We start from the raw sequence: 26741 nt of genomic DNA, 5'->3' as shown, positions 1-26741 counted from the left end.
CCTAGGCAGTGTCCAAACCCCCTGGAAAGATATGCAAAACAAAGGGTTAAATAAATCAACAGCCTAACATAGTAACAGGACACACTCCATCTCTACCGTCTGACGTGGGAAGACTGAAGGAAGGTAGGGCTGAGTCAGTCTTTTCTCCAGTGAACTTTAATGCCTTGCCCAGCTTAGGAGTCTTTGCATTTGACACACGTTACTGTTATTATTACCCTTTATAAGATTCAGTTTCTCTCCAGTGTAGATCAAAACGGTAGTTGTCAAATGAGAGAGTAACTCCTCCTAAGGAAGCATGAGTGCAGAATTCTGATTTCCACCCAATGCCCACAGCACCTTCTTTCACTCCCCACTCACATGAACATGTTAGCAGCCTCTCTCTCTCTCTCTCTCTCTCTCTCTCTCTCTCTCTCTCTCTCTCTCTCTCTCTCTCTCCCTCTCTCTCTCTCTCTCTCTCTCAGCTATACTGGATCAGGCCTTAATTGCAGCACAACAGTGCAGGCATAGCCTCAAAAAAAGGCCAACAGCTAACCGGGTATAGAATTTCTCCCTACTCTTGGCATTTTGTACAGAAATGCCAAGGACCTCCCCCCTTTTGCTTTCACTTCCTGCATTTTAGAGCACATTGAAGCTCTTATTTGTAGTCTCTTCCCAGCATGAGGCCTTCCTGACGGGCATGCTGTATGTCATCTGCTGGCGAGTTTCTTGTGCTCCATTATCACAGAACACTTTCTACTCACACACCCTTTCCAAACCACCCCTTGCAATCCTCCCTCCCTCTCTCTCCCCTCCTCCATCCCTCTCTCTCTCTCTCTCTCTCTCTCTCTCTCTCTCTCTCTCTCTCTCTCTCTCTCTCTCCCATCTCTCTATGTGTCTCTCTGTCTGTGTCTCTGCCTCTGTCTCTCTCTCTCTCTCTGTCTCTGTCTGTCTGTCTCTCTCTCTCTCTCTCTCTCTCTCTCTCTCTCTCTCTCTCTCTCTCTCTCTCTCTCTCCCATCTCTCTCTGTGTCTCTCTGTCTCTGTCTCTGCCTCTGTCTGTCTGTCTGTCTGTCTGTCTCTCTCTCTCTCTCTCTCTCTCTCTCTCTCTCTCTCTCTCTCTGTCTCTCTCTCCCATCTCTCTCTGTGTCTCTCTGTCTGTGTCTCTGCCTCTGTCTCTCTCTCTCTGTCTCTGTCTGTCTGTCTGTCTGTCTCTCTCTCCCATCTCTCTCTGTGTCTCTGTCTCTGCCTCTGTCTGTCTGTCTGTCTGTCTGTCTGTCTCTCTCTCTCTCTCTCTCTCTCTCTCTCTCTCTCTCTCTCTCTCCTCCCCCGCCCCTTGCTGAGTTACCTGGTCATTTACTTAGGCCCAGTATCTAGCTTACCCTAGAAATAATTAGTTATAATGATCTGATACCTCTCAGCTGGCTCTGAGAACAGGCAGTTTCGCCCTGACATAACTTCATCTACACTGAGCCCTTTGGTTTCTTGTGTGTAAATGGCAGCTTCAGCATCCATAACTTCCATTGCCTTTGTGTCTCCCCCAAAGCTCTTTATCTGCCATGTTTCCACCTTAGCATTCCTGACAATATCTGGTCTGCCTCTGTGACTCAATTCCACAGTTTTAGCCTCTAAGGAACTTCTTTCCCATCCATCCCAGTAATCAATTCTGTATAAATTTGTCTCCTAAGGAAAAAGGGAACATTTGAGGTTACATAGAAGTGCTAAGGGACACTCAATGTGTACTGTGCAGCAGGGGCCCTTGGGCATGTGTTGAGTAACTAACTACATGAGTGACTGAACGACTAAGTGAAGACTGGATGAACCAGAATGGTGCTCATCTTCAGTGGTCCATGTATGAAACTTTCAGAATACCATCGTTGGGTCAGAGTGTAGCACAGAAGTCCAGTGACCTAGTAAAGACAGAGTTTTATAGCTCTGTGTGGACAAATTAATTTACCCACAATTAACTCTACCAACTCAGGCCATGGGAGCTGTAGCTTTTTCCATATCACAGGGACTCTTACAGCACAGAGGCCAGCCTCCTGGGTGTGTCACCTATGCTGTCTAAGCAGAACAATGCCCCTTGCATAGAGGGGCCCTTGCCTGATTTAACTCTCTGGTGTGGTTCTGCTAGTTGCCTTCATGTTTCTAAACAAAGGGCCTGAGGTTTTGTTTTGGGATGGGGCCACAATCTTGTCATTAGACCCAGTGAAACAGTTGCTGCCAACTCATTTGGCACACACCCAGGAGATGCTTGCTGTAGCCGGCAGGATCTCCCTGACCTACACGACAGCCTTCAGTCTTTTTTTGGACCTTTCAAAGGGAGCCTCGGACCCTGGGAGTTGATGCTCTGCCGAGGAAAATGTGGCAGCTTTAGTCATCACCCAATGAAAAGCTTTTATACGGCACTTAAGCCAGAAGTCATTAGAAAGCCTATTGTAAGGACAGTAATCGCTAAACTAAAAGTATTGCTAATTCCTGGATGCCATCATAGGACCTTCCTGTTTAATTTTATATTATCTCAACATATATTTCAAAGACAAAACAGGAGCACCAAGTCTAAGCTCCTTGACTCCCTGGGATTGTATTTGCCTTCTATTGAAGACGAGAGAAAATCTTAGGCCAGCCACTTCCTTTAATTGCCTTAATTAAAGTGTAAAATTTAGTTTAAAAATACTCTTTGCAGTAACTTTATAATGGGGCCTTTGACAAAAGCAATTCTCTAAGTAGCATTAGTATCTTTCTAAGCAAAGATGAACTAAAATGAACAATGGAAACACCGGGCAGAAAGCCTATACAATATATAGGTCTAATTTTCTACAATTATTTCAAATGGTATGTGCATTAAGAATTAAAACTAGGATGGAAAAAATCACTTGAAAACTTGGCTGCTTTCCAAATTTGGTATTAAAGAATTATTTTCTGAGTGCATGGTTTTTTAATAGTTCATTTATATATTACAAAGTGTCATGTGCCCACTGTATAAGATCTAGAAAGTTAAGCAAATGTGAAAAACAACTTTAAAACAGTTAACATTTTGATGGAATCTGTTTGGCTCTTTTTCTTCATAAAAATAAACTTTTAAATGATATTTTATAATCTTCCTATTTATGGTGATTCATAAGCAGATTTCCATGTCCTCTACCCATTTACATTAACTGACATTGTACAATGCACTCCTTCTGCATATTAATGTGCCATAATTTATTCAGTTGGCCTTCATTGTAGAAAATTGAGCAGTTACCAGGTTTTCTTTTCTGTAGAATTAACATCCACTCAACAACATTTTTATGTACAAATTCTTTATCTGTATTGCATTTATTTTTAAGATTTTTTTCTTATTATTTTTTAATTCTGTGTGGTGGGTATATGCCCATGAGTTCAGTGCCCACAGAGCCCAGAAGAAGGCATCAGATTACCCAGAGCTGGAGTTAAAGGTGGCTGTAAGCTGCCAGACATGGTTGCTGGGAGCCAAACTTGGCTGCTCTGGAAGAGCAGCATGCACTCTTAGCCACTGAGCAGCCTCTCCAATGCCCAAAATCTAGTCCTTTATTCTCTCACCTGCATTTTAAGAATACTTATTCCATGTCTCTCCGTGTTGTGTCCTCTTGAGCTTGTTTAATTCTTTCTGCAAGGACAGTTTCAGAGGACATTCATGTAGTGCACACACCACCTGCACTCAGATGCATTAGCCCTCAAAATAGCCAATCTACTCTTAACCATTAACCATTGAGGGCAGAATTTTATGCCCTATTCATATTTTAAATGCCCCATCTCTTAATATCTCACAGTAGGGGCTGAATCTTAGCATGCATCCGCATGGAGACAGTCAGTCTTTAGCAGTGACATTTTTGAGAAGCTCAGTTTCCTGCAAGAGTCTCAGGGAGAGAATGGGAGCCCCACCTGGCTGTCAGTTCTAGCCAGTCTGTCCAGTGTGATGCCTCGGGCATCTTCATGAGGGAAGATGGGGAGACACAGAGAACAATCTAAACCACCACTGCTCATCATGCTGCTGGGACGCCAGAAGTAGAGATGCTATCTCTGGGCTCATTTCCCTCAGCTCAGGACCAAGAGCAGACAAACAAGAAAGTGTCAGTTGGGAAATTTTTATCAAATGGAGGAACCATAGGAAGTTTGTCCTTTGAGAAAGACAGAAAACAGTGTCTTTTCTGGATTAAAGTCATAGCAAAAAGAAACAATGGGATAGTGAACACTGATTAGTTTGCATCAGTAAGTGTTTGAGGAGGTGCTGGTTCAAGGCAAGTTATGAGTGACCTCTGATGTGTATCAGGGACTGATGACAATGAAACATGAAGGACCTTAAAGTGATGGGGATGGTCCTGGTCTTGATAGAAGCACTGGCTCCATGGGAGTTTGCTCATGAGTTCTGTGTTTATGTTATCATTACATGTAAATTAGGAGTCTTTGATGAAGTGAAATAAAAATTAGCAAAATGTTGGGGAAGAGAGGTCAGAAAGAGTGTAAGAAACAGAGTGGTGGAGAGTGCTATGAAATGCTGCCCTTTAAGCATGGCATGGTCATTGCACACACCAGAACTCACAGGAACTGTGTTTAGCTGCACAAGAATGCCACAAGAGCAAGCCAGTTAAAAATCACAGCATGAGGCCCAGGGGTGGTGGTGCATGCCTTTAATCCCTGCCTTCAGGAGGCAGAAGCAGGCAGATCTCTGAGTTCCAGGCCAGCCTGGTCCTCAGAGGGAATTCCTGTCTTGAAAAACAGGGTTACCCAGAGGAACCAAATAAATGATAGACAGACAGGTAGATAGACAGATGATAGATAGATAGATAGATAGATAGATAGATAGATAGATAGATAGATAAATGATAGACAGACAGACAATAAAAAATGTCCAGTATGGAGGTGGGAGAGGCATGTGAGGTCCATAACTATCTGGTGAGTTGATGGTTGACAGGGAGGGGAAGTAGCTTTGTTAAGGAGTTTTCTCCATGTCTCAGTAAATGGCTGAACACACACATGCACATGGGCATCATTAATTAGACTCAGTAAGGAAAATATAAATATAAAAGAAGACATAAGGGGTGGGGGGGGTGGCGCACACCTTTAATCCTAGAACTCGGGAGGCAGAGACAGGTGGGTCTCTTCAAGCTTGAGGCTAGCCTGGTTTATATAGTGAGTTACAGGACAGTTAGGGCTACATAGGAGGGAAAAAAAGAGGATATAAAGTTGGGCAGGAGAAGAGAGAAGTGATGGGGATCCTGGGTTAGGGATAGATATTATCAAATACATCAAAATCAAATGTGTGTATGGATTTTTCAAAGAATAAATAAAAATATTTTTTACAAAGGCAAAGAAAACGTATTGAAATAATCTCTTCCTGTGTTATATATTTCCATTCTCCATTATAAAGCCCCCCACCCCCGCTTACAACCACTTGGTACTAATTGGATGAGGATCTTGTAGGGCAGATGATGCAGGTGACAAACAGCACAAAAAGTGTCACCATCAAGGCTCTACAGCGAGGCTGTCGGAGCAGACACCAGCATCAGACACCAGAGCAGATGAAGCAACTCCCAGAAGCTGCTTCCGCTAACGGAGCCTCTTAGAAAGAGGAGAATCTACACACCTTAAAGCCTGGGTCAAAATAATCTCATTACATTTGTGGTGTTGGGGACTCTTCTCAGATGCTTTTTGTGCTGGTGTGTGTGTGTGTGTGTGTGTGTGTGTGTGTGTGTGTGTGTGTGTGTGTGTGTGTGTCTTTGTGTGTGCATGTAGAAATCTGAGACCTGAAGTGTCATTCCTTAAACATCATTCATTTTTTGTTTGTTGAGACAGAGCCTCTCACTGGCCTGGAGGTCACTAAGTAGACTAGGCTGGCTGGCCAGGGAACCCATGGGATCCTATCTGCTACCACCCTGCCTCTGGGATTCTGCTACGCTACATGCCTGACTATCTGTCTGTCTATTTATTTATTTGTGTTCACATGTGTTCTAGGGATTGAACTCAGGTCCCCATGCTTAGAAGGCAAGCACCCTACCAACTGACCCATCTCTCCAAAGCTGGTGCGGATGCTAATACCTTAGGCAACCTCAGATGTAAAACTTAGTCGCTTGACATTGGGTGGGCTCTTTAGGAACGATCCCAGCACACTAGATATTATTTCTTGAAGAAACAATAAAACTGTTTGTGCTTTATAACTGAATTTTGACAGTCACCTAATAGTGACTGTCTTCTGTTTTATTTCCATCCACACGAGTCCAGCAGTTCTTCATGGCCCAGGTTGCAGGGAATGGATTTCTGGCTCATGGAAGCAATGGGCTCAGGCATCAACCACATGAGAGGGGCCGGAAGTCCGCAAGAAACACAAATAGAACCAACTAGACTGACTGAATTTGAAAATGTATAGGGAGGTGGGGTTTGGAGGAGTTTAAGTCAGCAACTTTAGGGAAGCAGAAGTGTGGCTTTCTGCTAAAGTAAAGCAGAAATGCCTCAGTACCTAGTCATCACATCCAAATGAACAGAATCAGCCTGGAGCTGATCTCTGCTCTTTGTGTGGCTCACTCATATGAACCTTGTAAAAGCAGCCCTCTTCCATCAGGGCCAGCACGGGTTGGAGAACAGCATCTTCCTTTTACAGGGGTAGAGTCTAACAGGGAGGCTGGAGGAGAAAGCTGCAGATCTGGGTCATGTTGTTTCTAGTGATATTTCAGTAAAAGAAGCGCAGGGCCCCATTAAAGCCATGTTCCAGTTGGCCTCGCTGTGAGCCATCACTTCTTTTTCCTCTTAATTCAACTTGCTTCTGAACAGTGAATCAAACTGGCCTTTGGGTCTGAAGAGATGAAATACCTATGAGCAGATCTCCTACAACAACCTGAAGGAAGCTGAGCAAGGAATCCAGGGAAAACAGGGCTTAACTTGTTGTCCCTCATGCCTAAAGATGCTGACAGGCCCAAGCCAGGCCACCAGCCCAGGGCCGCTGCACCAGCAGAATTAATTTAGTAGCTCCCGGCACATACTCACGTGAGAGGCAGCTCTGTGTCTTCTGTTCCCTTCTCTTGTTGGCAAGAATTGTGTGCCATATGCTGGGGGGGTGGAATTCAAACCTGTAGGGAATGGATGTGATTTGAAAGCATGTGTGCGTGTGTTCATGTCAATCGCTGCTGTGTTTTTGTAAACATACCTCTGTGACTTTGAATGGTGTGCCCTGAGAACACTGAATCAGCGTAGGCAACATCCAGAGCCCCTGCTCTGACACCACCAAGACAACTGTTTCTCAGGAAACAAACTCAATGCCTTCTGCTCATCTGCCTGTTCACATCGGGAATGAATATGGCAGGATTTGTTCCTGTAGCCCTTCCAGCAAGAAGGCATCCCTGAAACCATGGCTCCCAGTATCTGAGTACAAATATTGGGGCATGATGTTGATAACAGGATAATTGTTTTGCAGGAGAAATAAAAGTAGATGACAAAACTTAGAACTTAGGATTAAAAAAAGAAAAAAAGGACTGTTAGGAATGGGACCAAGACCAAGCCCTTTACCCCAGCCTTTCGGTCAAAGCTGCACAATGCAATTTATGAAATCCCTTCCAGATGCTTAATTTTATTGGCTTGCCAGGAAATTATTCTTCAAGGAAACTGTACAGGGGGAAGCAAAAGGTTCAGTTCTTATCTGCCAAATGCCTGCCCTCCTTGGCAAGTGTCATGGTAGCAAACACACAATGAAGCCTTCCATAGAAAAGCTTGTGACCCAGGGGTCTCATGGTTCAGAAATTGCATTGCATATGGTCACCCCAGCCAAAGGCTTCTGAAAGATGACTCTCTTTATTGAGAGTATGTATGAGGGCTGGAGAGATGGCTCAGCAGTTAATAGTATCTGCTGCACTTGTCAAGGACCAGAGGTAGAGTCTCATGACCCATATTGGGCAGCTCACTGTAACTCTACCTCCTGGGGCTCTACCATCCTCTTCTGATCTCCATAGGTACACACACACACACACACACACACACACACACACACACACACACTTGTGCATACTCACACAAAGACACACACACACACATAACTAAAACGCTGCATTGAAGTCTGTTTCAAAGACCATCTTTGCAATCAAAATGGAGCTGTTTCAACCAATAAATTCATTCACTTTTCCTTCTTATGGGATCTAAAGACTGAAGTAAATCTTGGATTTACAACCCAATTGGAAGAACTGGGATCTTCTGATGAAGACAACCTCAGGCAGCTATCATTCAGATATCTGCTAGTGGGCATTTCTTGGTTGATATGTTTATGTTTGAGTCCATGTCAAGATGACATTTCTTAAGATCACTGAGTCAGATCACCTTCAACTAGAGAGTCCCTGGCTTGCTGACCTTCAGATTTCACTTTTCTCTCTGTGTTCCTTGTGGCCTCAAACAGTCTCATCGTTTTATATATTAATCATAATTGATGGTGCTCAAAAGTGTAACTCCAGTTTTCTGAACCCCAGCCTCTTCTACCTAACAATTTCATTAAAGATCAAGTGCCCACCTTCAATTCAGCATGGGAAATCTGGTCTTTCCCCCCAAACCTGATTCTCCCATGTCTGTCCCCTCAACTGAGACTCCCCCTTTGCAGCTGCATGGAAGAGTATGTTTGCACATGCAGCCAGTTCCAGCATCAGAAGGCATTCCTTCCCTCCTCCCTCCTAGCTCAACAGACACCTTACATTCGTCCCCTGATCCCACCTGGTATACAGAATTGATGGGATCTAGTGTTTTCTTACCATTGCCACCCCTGGTCCCCTGCTCAAGCTGCTTATATGCTATGCCTACAGTCCTGTGGAAAACCACTGCATGGTGCCTGTCTTCTACGGTTGGCCATCAACCTGTGGATGGACAGCAACTGGAGGACCCCTGTTCATGTCTAAGGCATGGCCATCATTCCCCCATGAAACCCAGCTGTCACGTGGTCGCTGTCACGTGGTCTCGGACTCTTATCTGTGGCTAGGACCCCCGTCACCTCCTGTGGTCCCTGGTGGGTTCTCAGTGAAGATGTACCGAAGTGATTGGTCAAATAATGTCTGTTTGTCTTTGGGACCTATTGTTATCCATGCATCTATTGGTACCTGATTTTCCTCATGGAAAATTAATGTGATGGAGGTTATATATTAATAATAATCAAAGAATTAGGGTGTTTATTGTCTTCATTATATGTTTTGCAGACTGAAGTCTTTGTTTCTGTAAGGCCAAAGCTGTTTCTACAATGTCTTTTTCTCTGCAGACAAGGGGGGCTTTCATAAGTCAGGAAAACACAATATGGCTGTCCCTCACCCTTGTGTCACTTCCTACAGGCATCAACAGGAAGGTTGTGTACTCCCTGGAGGACTCAGCCAGTGGGGTCTTCTCCATCGACAGCTCCTCCGGTGTCATCACCCTGGAACAGCCTCTAGACAGAGAGCAACAGTCTTCGTACAACGTCAGCGTGTGGGCCACAGACCAGGGTCCTGGGCAGTCCCTCTCCTCTCTCGCCTCTGTCACCATCACTGTCCTGGACATTAATGACAACCCCCCTGTGTTTGAGAGGAGGGACTACCTGGTAACAGTGCCTGAGGACACTTCCCTTGGTACCCAAGTCCTCTCTGTATTTGCCACCAGCAAAGACATTGGCACGAATGCCGAGATAACTTACCTTATCCGGTCTGGGAATGAACAAGGGAAATTTAGGATCAACCCAAAGACAGGTTGGTAAATAACAATGCCAGTAATACTTCCTGTTTCTTCTCCCACCCCAGTCACCCTTCTTAGTGGGGCCTAAGTGGTCCCCTGCCTCCCTTACAGAGCTTGCATGTAGACCTTGGTACCCTGTTTCCAAGAATGGTCCTTCTAAATCCCAAGTCCTAAGCTGTGGGCTTACTTGGCAAAGTCTTGACCCCTCAGTTGGCTACAGAACATCTAGTTAGGAGGCTCAGGCCAGCAGTGTCTCTCCTAAGTAACAGCTATGGTTTCACATTTAAGCATGAGGGTATATTTGTGTCTCCTTTCTTTTTGCTCTTCTTCCTGGGCCTTATGCGTCTATACTAGGAAGCCTGCTAGAAGATGAGCTGACTCCGTCCACCATCCCGCAGGTAGATGGCCACTCTCTGGTCAGCAGCCAAGACTGATAGTGGCCATGATCTGCACATCAAGTGGGTTCTTTGTTGTTCCTGTTAATCCAGAATGTATTTATCTGGATTGTTTCCCACTCACCTTAACTCAGGCTACCTTTGGTATGCCTCCTTAGGAAGGAATTATATTCCATGAATAGTCAAAACTATTCCCATTTCCCAGGCAGGAGGTGAGTTTCTCATGCCTCTGACAGTTGCCCATTGCCTGAACTGCTCAAGGAGTAATGTGCCTGTTATGAAAATTGGCAGAGGAGACCTGTTTTTCTTTAGTCCATACATAGAAAGAGGATTGTCTCATGATCATCAACATTCACTTAACACTGCCAGTTTTCTACAATCCCATTAAATCTGTGGACATAACTCACATCTTCCAAGTGAGAAAAACAGAACTTTTGAGCAGCTAAATAATTTCCTAGATATTCACCATTCATAGATGTATTAGGCAGTATTTGAATTTTGGTCTTTCTGACTCAGGAATGCACACTCTAATCCTGTCACAGCATAACTACTATGTATGAACATTAAAATGCAGGAGCATAAGTACCTTTGAAGAAAAGAAGGTGCAAGTGTTGATTGAGGGGCTGCATTGCCAGGTCCTCCCAGGAGAAAGTGTTTATATTAAGGCCATTACTTCAAATTAAACTGTATGAGGATTCCACTCACTAAGATATGCATTAGCTTTACCCTGCCCAGCTACAACCATTGTATATGAACACCACAGGGAGGTGGCTAAGGACAGTTTAAATTTGGCACTGTGAAACTAAACTAGGTAAGTAAAGCTCTAGGGGTAGTCAGGGTTCAAAAACTCAATTATGGATCAAAATGGGCTCTTAATAGAGATACGACTTCTGTTTCCACTATAATTTGAAGAAACCTATCTGCAGTCTTAGCCCTAGAGACTCCTTTGACTGGATATACCCCAAAAATGACCCTCTGGCTTGTCCTAATAATGTCTTCTAGGTGAGAGAAAGACAAAACTTGGAAACCATTCCGTGGGCACAGTGACTAGCTACCAACTTGTGAGCACTGCACAGGATCACTACCATATAGGGATGGGACAGGAGGGATGACCCATTCTCAGTGTCCATCTTGGTGGTTGCCATCACTAGCAGCCCTCTTTTGTTCTGCTTGCTTGGTTTAAACAACATTGTAGTGGGATGAACTAGGCTATATGGGGTATGGACATCATGGAGTTCTTTGATTTCCAGGCAGCTCCTTTTACCTCGTGTCATCCTGGCTTGAGATTTCCCATGTGCATAACAGTTTTAGATGGGTGCATTATAAGTTGGCAAAGCAGCTGTGCAGTTAATTCAATCCAGTGTTGGCTGTGAGTGATTACGTGATGACAAGGGCAGTGCCCTCCCGTCACATCCACACATCACTTGTTCGCCTTCCCCTGGATCCACTCAGGGACTGGAGAGACACTCCTCAGGGTGCTTGTCCCCGTCCAGCTCTCTAGTATCACAGAGACTTCCATGCTGCCGAAATGGTGTCTGGAATTATCACAGAAACCTGCAAACACTGTTCATCTTTTCAGAAGTGTCTCTGATAGATAGCTCTGCTTTAACCGACGGTGTTCATCAGGCTTCTAGGATGCTTTCAGGGATTCAATAAACAAGCTCCCAAACATACAAACTTGGCTACAGATGGTGTAAATAGCATTGTACCCATAGAACAAGGGACCTGTGTTTTCCTTTAGCCAAATATAAAGTTACCTATTTTTCTTCAAAGGGGGTATTTCTGTCTTGGAAGATCTGGATTATGAAACATGCAAAAGATTTTACTTGGTGGTAGAAGCTAAAGATGGGGGCACCCCAGCCCTCAGCGCTGCAGCCACCGTCAGTATCGACCTCACAGATGTGAATGATAATGCTCCCCAGTTCAGCCAAGATGTCTACAGCGCTGTCATCAGTGAGGATGCCTTGGAGGGGGACTCTGTCATTCTGGTAGGTGACAGCAACATCCGGTTTCTGGGACAAACCACCCTCGCAGTGAAGAAATGAACAAGGTCTGTCTGAGACTTTATTCATACTTCCCCCTTCAGAGTTTTGTGCACCCTCCCTCAAGGATGCCTGACTCACAGTGGCTTTCAATAGCTCCTTCTCTGGTTTGTGTATTAGAAATATTCTTACAGCTTATACCTTGGTATAAAGGTATAAGGTATAAGGTATAAGGAAAGCAATTGCTTTCCTTAATGAAGTGTATAGTTTTAAAGGAGACACAAGGATGGATTTTTAAAATTAACTCCTTGTAGGTTTCTAGGACCCTCTGGGTCCTTTTACTTTGCTATTCTCCCATGCTTCTCTCATCTAGAGTCCCAATAGGATGTCCTCCCCTCTGTCCCAGTTTCCTGGTAAGTGAAGACATTCATGGGACATGCCCATTGGGCTAGTATGCAGATATAAGTGAGTACATACCATTTGAGTCTTTCTGCTTCTGGATTAACTCACTCATTATGATCATTTCTAGCTCAATCCATTATGATAGGCAGATTTGGGCCCAGGGGTCCCGCTCAAACTATGGCACCAGCCAAGGACAATACAGACCGTAAACTTCAAACCCCTACCCAGATCTAGCCAATGGACAGGACATTCTCCACAGTTGTGTGAAGAGTGGGATATGACTTTCACACGTACTCTGGTGCCTCATATTTGACCACGTCCCCTGGAGGGGGAGACCTGGTAGCACTCAGAGGAAGGACGGCAGGCTACCAAGAAGAGACTTGATACCCTATGAGCATATACAGGGGGAGGAAGTCCCCCTCAGGCACAGTCATAGGGGAGGGGAGTAAGGGTAAAACGGGAGGGAGGGAAGAATGGGAGGATACAAGGGATGGGATAACCATTGAGATGTAACAAGAATAAATTAATTTAAAAAAATAAATAAATAAAATTCCTACTAGTCTGAGGCAGTCAATCCATGACTAAAGAACAGCTGACTTATGCTTAGAGAGGAAATACACGAGTATAGTCCCACTGGGAAGCAGGGATTTGCACAAGAACACTGAAAGGGTAACTGTGAGCAAAGCCCGTGATTATAGAGGGAATACAGTCTATACGATGGAAAAGCATTGTGATAGGAATACGAGCCTGGCCATATGGTGTCCATGCTCAGGAAGCAGAGAGAGATGCTCCACTGGGTTTCTGTTATCTCCTTTTCCATTTAGTCTAGAGCCCTGACTCCTAGGGACGATGCCATCCATATTCAGGATGTGTCTTCTCACAGTTAAACCTCTCTAGGAACATTTGCAATGTCTTCAGAGCTGTGCCTCCAAATGATTCCCAACCCAGTCATGCTGGCAATGAAGAAGAGCCATGACAAGTGGCTGAGACCATTATCTGAAGAACCGTAAAGGGGTCATGAAACCAACCCTCCTAGTTAGCCCTGGGGTCTGTCGTCATTATATCAAACCCTGATGAAAATCAGGCCTTATAGATATCATGCTCTGAGAAGGTGAAACTAATGAGGAAATGTAAGTGTCCTATACCTCTGTCACCTTTGTTGGTCCCACCAATCACCTTCTCCACCAGGTACTTATGAAGGCCAGGGTTCCTAGGACACTGTCAGACAGAGTCCCCAAACATCAACCTTTTGTCTTTCTCTTGTATTATATATTGTCTTTGTTTTGTTTCCTTTCTACAAAGCTGGTAGCTGAAGATGTGGACAGCAAGCCTAATGGACAGATTCGCTTTTCCATTGTGGGTGGAGATAGGGACAATGAATTTGCTGTGGATCCAACCTTGGGACTTGTGAAGGTTAAGAAGAAACTGGACCGGGAACGGGTGAGTGAGTTTAGGTCACTCCTCAGCATCACTGCTAACCACCATTGGGCTGGTGGGCATGGGCTCCACGCGACTAGCAAGGAAATGCAGGAAGATATTTGCATTCAACTTATGAAAAACTTTTCTATTGATAATAGTTTTTGTCAGACGTTGGAGATCTTAAAGAAAAAGAAAAAGAAAAAGACAAACATGTACCTTTCTGCATAGCTTGAACTTTAGTCCCTCAGAGAAAGAAAACCACCTTCAACCAGGATGCTGTGCCCTGGTTTTATTAGCAAGTACAGCCCTAAGTGACCTGGTCGGAAAAGATCACCTGAAGGCACCTGAGGAAAAGAATAGCTCAGAAAACTTCTCTGGACAAGACTGAGCTAATTTCTGAATACTGTTATTCTTGACCAAAACATGTGTTTTCAAAATTAAGTAAATATAGAAATGAATGTCAAAGCATTAATACTTTAAAAACAGATTGAATCTTCTAGGTGATTTAACCATCTAAGCCAGGAATATCAAGATCAGCAGTATGGTGGAGGTTTTGAACAAAGGCTCAGGCAGAAGCTCAAAAGCAGTGGCCCCTCCCCTCAGCAAAGAACAGGAAATATTGGCTGTGTTCTTGTTTGGCTCGACTAAATGGAGTGTGATATTGTATCCCAGTGGGCAGAAGTTAGGACAACTCTGAACACCCTGAAATGCCTAGGTCAACCCCCAGCAGAGAATGATGCAGCCCCAGCGTTGATGATGCAGAGGTCTACAGAATATGAGTGAAGGTGACACAGCCAGCCACTCCAGGCCATCTGAGCATGTGCAGAAGGGAGGAGGCCCTGCAGTTCCTCATTGTCACCTCTGTTCCTTGGCAGGTGTCGGGATACTCCCTGCTCATTCAAGCAGCAGATAGCGGCATTCCGCCAATGTCCTCAACCACAACTGTCAATATTGATATTTCTGATGTGAATGATAACAGCCCAGTGTTCACACCTGCCAACTATACTGCTGTGATCCAGGTAAGCCAATCTTGCCTGCCAGGTTCTACCTGTGTGGCTCAGCCTCCTCCCTCTGCTCTGGCCTTTGCATTGGGGCTTCACTAAAAATAACCTCAAGTGGGAGACACTAAAAGCTGGAGTTTACCGCCAACAGAGGCTGAAAAGAAGATCAAGGCTTTCTCAGCTCTCCTATCCACCAGGAGCTCACTTTCTGTCCATGATAGCCACTGTTAGCTGTGTCCTCACTTAGCAGAAAAGATAAATATGCCCCTCCGGGCTTTTCTATGAAGACACTGGTGCCTCAAGAGACTGCCTCTTGTTGTTATTGCATTGGGACCTAGTTATCAAGCTGTGGTTAATTAGTATTCAGTGTCAACTTGTCTCCTCCTGGGGAAGGTATGCAAGTATCCTGTCTTTGTACCACAATTGTTGTATAGAGTTAGATGCTCCGGGGACGTGGCCTATCCCCATCACTACCTCTCTCTCTCTCTCTCTCTCTCTCTCTCTCTCTCTCTCTCTCTCTCTCTCTCTCTCTCTCTCACACACACACACACACACACACACACACACACCCCTTACAGTTGAAAGAACCATGGATCTGTGAGTTTAACTAGTTCTTTCAAGATCGTGCAGCTGGCAAGTGGTCAGGATTTGAACTTGAATCTGTCAAGTGAACGCATGATATAGTCTTTCTTCAGTGGCAGGCTATCTTTAAGAATAGACTTGATACCCTATGAGCATGTACAGGGGGGAGGTAATCCCCCTCAGAACAGTCATAGGGGAGGGGAATAAGGGGAAAATGGGAGGAAAGGAAGAATGGGACGATACAAGGGATGGGATAACCATTGAGATGTAACAAGAATAAATTAATTTTAAAAAAATTAAAAAAAAAAAAGAAACCTTGTATTCTTTGCACAGAGGAGAGAGGTCAATATGAACCATCCCACACAGATAAGCTACTCCTTAAAATTTGCCTTTCATGGCACTTTGTTTAGGACTTGAAAGCCACCTTCCTTAAAGTTAGGCTGCAGGATAGAATAACTTAGACTTGTTGTCCTGCTTTCAGGGAAAATGACAGACTTCTCCATTAGCATACTATTTAAAAGTTAGCTTGGGAGCAGGGTACCCGAGTTTCTCTACTGGAGGCTGGAAGGCCAGGTTAGGAAGACAGGGAGACCCAGACCGAGTGTGGAAGACTTGGAGACATAGCGAGCGATGGTCACCCCTTACAGGGCCACAGGAATCCTGGAGAAGCAGCTCTGTAGCTCCCTGGGTTTTGTGTCATGGTGGCTCTCGGGTACTCCCCAGGGTTTTGTGAAGTAGTGAGATGAGAGTGGTTAGGTCTCTAGAGAGCCCTTTGGGAAAAGATGGAAGACTTTGGCTGTGGTTATCTACAAGTAGCCTCCTTCGCCCCAGTGACACTGAGCTGTCTGCAAATCAGGCCAAGATGTTCAGGAAGCAAGCACTACCACTGTCTGCTCATCCCTGCCCCCTTGTCAGTACAATCCTGTTCCTTCCCAGAGACATAGTTTGCTTTCCCTCTCAACTGCTGCAGCTGGCAGCCCCATGTGTGATCGCGCTCCCGCCTTCATCCCTGGACCTCCCCTCCTCCTTCTCTTAGATCTCCGTGGCTGTGGCCTACCAGGACACTCTCTGCCTCACTCCACGCTACACCCTCCTCAAGCAAGACATACTTTGCCTTCTCACCATTCAGTTTTATGACACGCATCCATCAGCTGGACAGACTGTTCGCAGATGCGGAAATCAGCGGCAAGAGCACATGGCCAGGGCCCCCTCCCTCTGCAGGCTGGGCTTGTGTGTAATTTCACACCCTTCCTTCTTAGACAGTGACCCCCAAGGACACGCAGTCTCTCACTCCTTCTGTTTCTTCTGGGGAGGAAATGGCCCTCAGAGAATGAGCAAACAAATCAATAAATCTTCTGTTGTGCGGTGCTGAGTATGTTGTCTGTGTAAGGTAGTAAATCTTCACTGGGGTGACATGGTCCCACGGTGGGCTCCAAAGAGAGCCAGTGCCTGGAGCTCAGTAACCAAGCAGGCAGGGTTGTGGCAGAACAGAAACCTCACTTCTCGCTCAAGACTGCCTCTCTTCTCACACCCAGAATAGTGGGCTTGTTCCAATACCTGGTTATCTTTTACTCTGTTTCTTTTCTCATTTCTCTTTCTTTTCTAATTTAAAACTTTTTGTGTTTAATTTTTGAGACACGCTCTCACAATGTCCTGGGTTGCATAGAACTCATTCTGTATTTAAGCTGGACTCAAACTCACAAGAATCCTCCTGTCTCTGCCTCCCAAGTGCTAGAATCACCATGTGACTCACCATGCTCAGCAACACACAGTTATCATAACAAACTAATTCAGGATATGAGCCTTGCTGCTCAGCCAGAATAACATATCATGGTCCTCATCTCTGGAACCCAAGCACACTTGGTCCTTAACCTGATGGCATCACCAGGCTAACTGAGAAAGCTGACATCAAACCCAGACTGTGCTAAGGCTAAAGCCTAAACACAGAGGGTTGAAAAAAAAAAACAATATTGGCCCTGGCTACAAAGAACTTCATCTGGTACTTTCAAAATGAAGAAGATAAACTTTGATCCAAAAAGAAGGTCCAATTCATCTTCATGTTCCCATTTTGGCTGCTGAAATCAAAGACCCTATGCCTCCTCATTCCCATAAATGTGCTGTCTGCTTCCTTCCCCTACAGAAACATGGGACAGCCATGTGGTGAGATGGGTTGTAAAAGCTCATTTGGTTTTACAAATTGACTGGAATGTTGTTTACATGCCTGCCCTGCCCCCCACACACACCCTCCACCCCCACAAATGCCCGATGTGACATTGTGATTGTGTTGGGTATCCACATAGTCACAGTGTAACTAGTATCGCCCCCCTCCACCCCCACAAATGCCCAATGTGACATTGTGATTGTGTTGGGTATCCACATAGTCACAGTGTAACTAGTATCGCCCCCCTCCACCCCCACAAATGTCTGATGTGACACTGATTGTGTTGGCTATCCACATAGTCACAGTGTAACTAGTATTGCCCCCCTCCACCCCCACAAATGTCCGATGTGACACTGATTGTGTTGGGTATCCACATAGCCACAGTGTAACTAGTATGAGGACCGACCTTCCCATACCAGCAGGGTGACACTTTCTGGTCTTCAGTGGATTTCTATGGTCATCACAAAGGATGGAAAGAGTTCCTGATAGAGCCCTGTAGGTCAGTCAGTTCTGAAAGTGATGGAAGGTGAGACATGGCTGCATCTTTGGGACCTAGGAACCTGTTCAGCCACAGGCCCGTGTTGTCATCTGCAGAGAGTACAGTCTCCTGGCACAGCTGTGAGGAGGCTGCGAGAGACGAGATGAGAAAGAGAATGCTTGCAACCCCAGCCTGTCCTCAATAGACATAATAAATACCATGGGGGAATTCCTTCTGTCAAACGCCTGGTGTTCTAGCTTGGTACTCCCAGCCAATAATGATTTCTTTTGATGTGATGAGAGGTGTAATTTTAACTTACTTTTTTTTTTTTTCAACACTCCTCTATACAGGAAAACAAGCCAGTGGGTACCAGCATCTTACAGCTCGTGGTGACAGACAGAGACTCCTTTCACAACGGGCCTCCCTTTTCCTTCTCTATTCTGTCGGGAAATGAAGAAGAGGAGTTCATGCTGGACTCCCATGGGATCCTGCGGTCAGCAGTGGTCTTCCGGCACATGGAGTCCCCGGAGTACCTACTGTGCATCCAGGTAAAGTACTTACTGTGCATCCAGGTATAGTACCTACTGTGCATCCAGGTACAGTACCTACTGTGCATCCAGGTAAAGTACTTACTGTGCATCCAGGTATAGTACCTACTGTGCATCCAGGTACAGTACCTACTGTGCATCCAGGTAAAGTACTTACTGTGCATCCAGGCACAGTACCTACTGTGCATCCAGGCACAGTACCTACTGTGCATCCAGGTACCGTACCTACTGTGCATCCAGGTACAGTACCTACTGTGCATCCAGGTACGGTACCTACTGTGCATCCAGGTACGGTACCTACTGTGCATCCAGGTAAAGTACTTACTGTGCATCCAGGTACAGTACCTACTGTGCATCCAGGTAAAGTACTTACTGTGCATCCAAGTATAGTACCTACTGTGCATCCAGGTACCGTACCTACTGTGCATCCAGGTACAGTACTTACTGTGCATCCAGGTACAGTACCTACTGTGCATCCAGGTACAGTACCTACTGTGCATCCAGGTACAGTACCTACTGTGCATCCAGGTACAGTACCTACTGTGCATCCAGGTACGGTACCTACTGTGCATCCAGGTATGGTACCTACTGTGCATCCAGGTACAGTACCTACTGTGCATCCAGGTACAGTACCTACTGTGCATCCAGGTACGGTACCTACTGTGCATCCAGGTACAGTACCTACTGTGCATCCAGGTACAGTACCTACTGTGCATCTAGGTGCAGTACCTACTGTGCATCCAGGTACAGTACCTACTGTGCATCCAGGTACGGTACCTACTGTGCATCCAGGTACAGTACCTACTGTGCATCCAGGTACAGTACCTACTGTGCATCCAGGTACGGTACCTACTGTGCATCCAGGTACGGTACCTACTGTGCATCCAGGTACGGTACCTACTGTGCATCCAGGTACAGTACCTACTGTGCATCCAGGTATGGTACCTACTGTGCATCCAGGTACAGTACCTACTGTGCATCCAGGTATGGTACCTACTATGCACCCAGGTACAGTACCTACTGTGCATCCAGGTACAGTACCTACTGTGCATCCAGGTACAGTACCTACCGTGCATCCAGGTACAGTACCTACTGTGCATCCAGGTACAGTACCTACTGTGCATCCAGGTACGGTACCTACTGTGCATCCAGGTACGGTACCTACTGTGCATCCAGGTACGGTACCTACTGTGCATCCAGGTACGGTACCTACTGTGCATCCAGGTACGGTACCTACTGTGCATCCAGGTACGGTACCTACTGTGCATCCAGGTACGGTACCTACTGTGCATCCAGGTACGGTACCTACTGTGCATCCAGGTACGGTACCTACTGTGCATCCAGGTACGGTACCTACTGTGCATCCAGGTACAGCTTCGCTGTCTGTCCACACTGAGTGCTGCTTTCTCCCATGTCTCTCCTTCCACTTATTGTTGTTTGTTCTTTGTTCACTAAGTCATCATAGTGCAGGATAGTGAAGGAATGTTCCTCTTCTAATCCCAAATTCAATTTCTTCCCAATAAAGACACTGTCTGTGTATGAAATGTGTGTGAGACTTAGCAGGAAGGAAGGGTACTTCACTGCTCAGCATGGATGTTTCTGCAGGTTTTTCCCAGCAGGCAGACAGTCAGGAGATCTCAATGAGTACTGTAAAAAAAAAAAAAAAAAGTCCTGGGGTTCTAAATGATTCCTGCCCATGCTTCCGGTGTTCTTGCTGAGGGAGGATGCCAGTCACTGTCATACAAGACTTGGTCATGTCATGACCTCTGCTGTATATGCCCTCCCCATGAGGCAGGAGGGAACCAAGGACTCTGATGACACTGATTATTCAGTATCCCAAACCCTCACGCTCAATGGCCTGCGTGACAAAAACAGTTCAAAGAGGCAAAAATGACAGGTGTGCAAGGGTCACAAAAAGGAGCTACCAATGATCAAGCACATGGAATTTCTGTGACTTTGCCTATACTAAGATTTGGATTTCAGCCATAAAACTGAATGATGTTTTAACTCACGGTTGCCCGCAGAGAGCTGCCTGACCAGTTTTGAAGGGTGGCTTAGGGTGGCACGGTGGTGGCTCTGGGTGCTCACACAGCGTTGAATTAATTGTTATCTTGTTAGGTAAACAACAGCTTGACCTCTTCCATTCCCAGACAAATTAGTAACTGCTGCCTTTGATCCCATCTGTGACCTCCCAGAGGAGACCCTTTGTCCTCCTATATCACGGGACATACACTCCAGGGACAAGAGGAATTTCCCGTGTCCTCTCACAGCCCAAGCCCAGTTCTCTGCACTTGCTTTATGTCATTCCTTTCCATAAGAGACAAGCAAATGAAAACTCCTAGTGCGGTTCCTCCCATTGGCATGTTTTATAAATAAAGCTTCATCAGGACACAGCTTTACCTCTTCGCTTCTGTTTTTATGGCTGCCCTTGAGCTGTAAGTACAGAACTAGGTATTTGTGATATAGGTCACATAACTCAAAAATCCCACAGTGTTAAGCATCTAGTCCTCACAGAAACTGCTTTCCAACCAAGCTAAAGCTATCTATGGCTGACCATGGCTTGCAGACTTGGGCCCTCAGCCTCACACTTTCAGATTTTGACTACCAGAGTCCTTAGGTGTAGATCATTTCTCCATCCCTCTCTGGCATAGCCTCTGTGCCTGGCATCTTCTGTCTAGTGGCTTCATGCCTTCCTGGTACTTCTCTGGCCTCTGGCATTGGGGTGGGCAACCTTTGGCAGACCTATGAAATTCAGTCCCATCAATGTCCTTTGAGGTAGCCACAGTTTGGCTTGCAGTTCAACCTAATTTGCCAAACTTCCTTCCACTTTCAGCGCATCTCTATTTCAGCATCTCTTGGTTCACACAGCCAAACAAAGGAGACAATGATGCTAATGCTTCAGATAGCAGTAACCATAGCCACAACGGCATGCTAAGTATTTCTATGGGAGGTACCTGCACTGAGGACTGTAATCACTCTTTCTTCCAATCCCCACAAGACCTCCAGCGGCTGATATTATTGTTTTACTCGTGCTAAAGACGCAAAGCTCAAAGCTTAAAGGAGTCAGTAACTTAGTCAGAACCACAAATGGATTGTGTGCAAAGCTGAAATTCAAAGACAAGCCTGTGTGGTGCCCAGAGCTTGATTCTCCGTCACCACCTACATTTGAGGACATGCTCTCTGCTCTAGCTCCATCTACAGGGTCACTGGATCCCTAGGGATCTGGCCCACAAGGACCTGACTTTATTCTGAAGTATGGAACCATTGACTCCTCTACCATGCATGACAGGTGCTCATTAGAGATCTGTGCCCGTGGAGGCTACAGCATCAGTTCCTCTATTAAGAGAGAAAGGAGTTTGTCAAGATGCCCATTTCCCCTTTGATGTGTCATCTTTTGTATTTTAAAGCTTACTATGATGTAATTCTCATTTAACTAATGGCATTTTTTCTATGTGCCAAAAGGTGTCACCTGGTCCATTTAAAAGGAAAGAATCCAACAGAAAACAAAGGTTCCTTCTCCAAATTGGGAACATCGTTTATGGAATTTTCCTCTGATTTCTGTCTAAAAAATAAGGCAAGCCTGGTCTGGGCATGCTGGGTCTTGTAGCACTCTTGCCACTCGTCCCTAACTCACCCCAACTGGCTTTATTGTGTTGACACATTTTATTGTCCATAATACAGTACACAGAGAGTGACTGAAAATGTAAAAGCACTGCTCTGCTTAAGCACTCACCCTCAGCTTTTTTTCTTTTTTCAGGATAATGGGAAAGGATGGAGGAAGAGGTGAACCTGGTAGACAGTCCAGACATCCTCTGTCACAAGGTGATATTTTAATTATTCTCCTTAACTCCTTGTTTGTCTTCTTTTTGGTGTCCCCCAGGCAAAAGACTCAGGAAAACCACAACAAATTTCTCATACCTACATCCGTGTGCGGGTCATTGAGGAAAGCACCCATAAGCCCACAGCCATCCCTCTGGAAATCTTTATTGTCACCATGGAGGACGATTTCCCTGGTGGGGTCATTGGAAAGATCCATGCCACAGATCAGGACGTGTATGACGTCCTCACATTTGCCCTCAAATCAGAGCAGAAGAGCTTGTTCAAAGTGAACAGTCATGACGGGAAAATCATTGCGCTGGGCGGGCTGGACAGCGGGAAGTACGTCCTGAATGTGTCCGTGAGTGATGGCCGCTTCCAAGTGCCCATCGATGTCGTTGTTCACGTGGAGCAACTGGTGCATGAGATGCTGCAAAACACTGTCACCATCCGCTTTGAGAATGTGTCCCCCGAGGACTTTGTGGGGCTGCACATGCATGGGTTCCGGCGCATCCTGCGGAATGCAGTCCTCACCCAGAAGCAGGACAGCCTGCACATCATCAGCATCCAGCCCGTGGTGGGTACCAACCAGCTGGACATGCTGTTTGCCGTGGAGATGCGCAGCAGCGAGTTCTACAAGCCAGCCTACCTGATCCAGAAGCTGTCCAACGCCAGGCGGCACCTGGAGAACGTCATGCACATAGCAGCCATCCTGGAGAAGAACTGCTCGGGGCTGGACTGTCAGGAGCAGCACTGTGAGCAGGGCTTGTCGCTGGATTCCCACGCACTCATGACCTACAGCACAGCTCGCATCAGCTTTGTGTGCCCACGTTTCTACAGGAACGTGCGCTGCACCTGTAATGGTGGGTTCTGCTAAATGGATCTTTTCTTATATTGGTTATTTTTTCCTCTTCGTTGTTATGAAGTACCTAACAAAAGCCCTTGATAGAGAGTCACAGTTTGAGGGCACAGTCTGTCATCGCAGGAGAATCGCAGCAGCAGGAGGCTGGTGCAGCTGGCTTTGTGGGTATCTGAAGTCATAAAGCCTAGTGTGAGGAATACTGGCACTCTGCTCGCTTTCCTTTTTTTTTTTTTTTTTTTTTTTTTTTTTTTATTCAGTCCAGGGCCCCAGCCCACAGGGAGATGCTGTGTACACTCACAGTGGGTCTTCTCTGATCAGTCAAACCTTTCTGGAAACACCTTTGTAGATACACCCACAAATATTTCTATAATGACCCTAGATCTAATCAAGCTGACGGTACAGATTAGTCATCACACCTCTTGACTCTGAGGATGTAGAGATAGATAGAAATGGCACTCTTGCATCTGGTAACCCATTCAACTAAGTAGGAATTTTCACATGCCTCGCGTACAGGATAAATGCTAGAGATGGAGAGGCAAGAAATGTCACAAGTTGGTCCACACAGTCATGGAGCTGTAGCTTAGTCTGTGAGTGATGGCCACATCCAAGCGCTCACCAATGTTGTTTGCACGTGGAGCAGCTGGCACATGAGTGAAATGCCGCAAGGGCACTGTTACCATTTTACTATTGGGGTGTAATCCTGTGCAGCAGCCTCAGTGAGAGACAGTGTGCTTTGGGCTGAGATCAACTCAGGGAGGGATCAGAGGAGAGCTTGCCTGGAGGAAGCTTAAAGGCTGAGAGAGGAACCCCACCCCACCAAGAATGAAAATGCTTCCTTCTCTGGAAGGAAGTGGCAGCCATGACAAATGAGACCAGAGAGGGCCATGTGCACCCTCAGCCATTAGCTAGGATGAAGAATTGGAAATGACCCTGAGGTAGCAGGAGCCATCCAATAATTGGAAGGAAAAACGTGATGGGGTAGGGTATGTCCTTTACAAAGGGTGCAGAGTGGGCAGGCTAGAGGGTGCTAATGAGAAATGAGTTAGGAAGCTGTAGCAGAGGGTAGCAGCAGCACCATTTGCCTCAGTGAAAAACAGGCCAGATGTCTGAGGGCACAGTCAAGGGGCAGGCTGGCCTCAGTGCTGCAGAGACTAAGCTTCTTGCTTGTCATTGAACCTTGGCCTTGGCTGGTCAAAGGTCACAGCTGTAGAGTCACAGGCCCTCAGTAATCAGTAAGAATTGTTCTCTCTGCCCCAGCTTTTCCCTCTTTGACTTGGGAGCCATAAATTCACAGGCCTCCTCTGAGAACATTGTACCAGCGTTACCCTATCCAAAGCGAACTTAGTCCACAGAGACTGTGGCCAGAAGAGAAGCCATTTATAAAGCATCCCTGTGGGTAGCTGGGAACAGGCAGCAACTCTGGCCTCTTCTCATGAAGCGTGATTTTGGTTGTAGTTAGGAAAATGAGCTCATCAAAGAGAAGACCTAGGGGCCTCAACTGTCTGCAGGAGCCATTTTGACAGCATCAGAGTTCCTAGAAGAGTGGGCATTTGCCCTCTGGTACCCGTGGCTTTCGTTTGCATTTTTGTCAGGTGGATGCAGTGTGGGCCAGACCTGTAACATATGTATTTTAGCTACATGGTAATTCAGCAGAGGCATGCCGGTGAAATGCATTTCTGGCAGATGCCACCGGGAACAATTTATGAATGCCAGCTGTCCAGGCCTTGTCTAGATGTCCTTTGCAGACAAACTGATTTATTCCTCCAAAGCTGTGCTGGAGAATCCATGTAGTGATTCACAGCAGGGGTCAGGAGGAGTTCAGGATAGGACAGGGCAAGCTCTGCAGGGGAGACTGCGGCAGTGCGTCAATCCTCGTACTTGGAGAACTCAGAGAAAATAAAAACATTTTGAGGCAGCAGTGTTCTAAGCAGTGAAGGTTCCCAATGAAAAGCAGTCTCTTTAGGATCAGGGCTTGCTGAGGCTGCCTTGCAAGCACCTGCCTGCTGTAAAGAAGCTCAAAAAAAAAAAAAAAAAAAAAAAGACAGAGAGAGAGAGAGAAAGAGAGAGAGAGAGAGAGACAACAAGCCTTTCTGTAGCCGAGGGGCATCTCTGTGACTTGTGTACATGGACACCAAATATCTTAGGGCTTTTCAGATACGAAGGTGAGTTCAAGAGATGGGGTGAGCCAGTTTAGCAAAGTGTCCTTACAGAAAAGGCGTAGTAGATTATTGTTTGTTTGTTTATTGTGTATTTATTATTTTGGGGGGGGGCAAAGACTTGCTCTGTGGTTTGCATGTTATTCTGCAATTCTAAATGCAAAGTTTCAAGGTGACGCCCCCAGCCAGGATTCCTGTATTCCTCTTGCCTCTCTCTACACCCAGGAAGTCTATAATGGTATTGATTTTTTGTGACTCAGGTAGGCAAGTGGAAGCTTTCTGAATACTCACTAAGCCTTTCTCTAGTGAACGTCTTCAATTTTAAGTCAATCTTAACATGAAGCTGAAAGGGAAACTTCTAAAATGTAGTGGTCTGTAGAGCTGAAGACGGTGCCTGGCCCAGCCTCAGCTTCAGCAGATGATGCAAGGATAATCTCCAATAGGAGAGCCATGTGTCCTGCCCAAGACCATGGTGAGACCACACAGCAGCTCAGCACAGAGACTGGAAACTGTAGCTTCAAGGCTCATGTGTCAAAGGCTTGGTTTTCAGCCCATAGAATATTTTTAATGTGTGTGATATGTATATATTTTGTACATGTTTTCACACGCGCGTGTGTGTGTGCACGGATACCTGTATACATATGGAGAACTGATGCCAGACAGCTTTCTCAATCTCTCTGCACTTTGTATATTAAGGTAGGGTCTCATTTACATACATACACATGAATATATATATACATTTTATACACACAAACACACACACACACACACACACACACACACACATATATATGTATAATAGAGCTTGCCAGTCTGCCTAATCTACCTAGCAAGCTTGTTTCTGTCATTCCCTAACAATGCATGCTGCATGCCATGCTCCAGGCTTCTGTGTGGGTTTGGGGCATCTGAGTTCAGGCCCTCATGTTTACGTGGAAAGAGCTTTACCCCAAGCTCTCGCCTCAAGCACACCGGTGTGCTTTGGGGAGGTGAACGGAGCCTGTGAGCTCTGGAATCATCTGGAGATTCATCGATTGATGAACTTGCACTTGAACAGTCTGTTAGGTGGGTGTGATGGGTGCCAAGGACAGCGCCTTGCTCTCTACGTCTTCCCCGGTCTCTCTGCTTCCTGCTTGTTGTGAAGTGAGAAGCCCTGCGCCATCACTCCCGTTCACCATGATGTTCTGTTTTACTTATCTCAGGCAGTGGAGAAAGCTGACAATGGATCAAAGCCTTTGAAACCATGAGCCAAAACCAAAACCAAACATTTTCATTAGAGATGGG

At 45.8% G+C, this 26741-nt stretch overlaps 1 protein-coding gene across 1 annotated transcript in view; it reads left to right on the top strand.

The window, feature by feature from the left end:
• Fat3 (FAT atypical cadherin 3) overlaps positions 1–26741 on the top strand; it is a 615276-nt gene that overhangs the window by 549448 nt on the left and 39087 nt on the right. The window contains exons 14-19 of the mRNA XM_051155934.1: positions 9283–9672; positions 11827–12041; positions 13740–13877; positions 14732–14875; positions 18429–18626; positions 22507–23305. Coding sequence (XP_051011891.1) covers positions 9283–9672; positions 11827–12041; positions 13740–13877; positions 14732–14875; positions 18429–18626; positions 22507–23305 — 1884 coding nt within the window. The remainder of the gene's footprint in view (positions 1–9282; positions 9673–11826; positions 12042–13739; positions 13878–14731; positions 14876–18428; positions 18627–22506; positions 23306–26741) is intronic.

The sequence above is a fragment of the Acomys russatus genome, chromosome 14 (assembly GCF_903995435.1).
Source record: "Acomys russatus chromosome 14, mAcoRus1.1, whole genome shotgun sequence".
Classification (NCBI taxonomy): Eukaryota; Metazoa; Chordata; class Mammalia; order Rodentia; family Muridae; genus Acomys; species Acomys russatus.
Note: the sequence above shows the minus strand (reverse complement) of the source record. Positions and strands in the feature narration are given on the sequence as shown.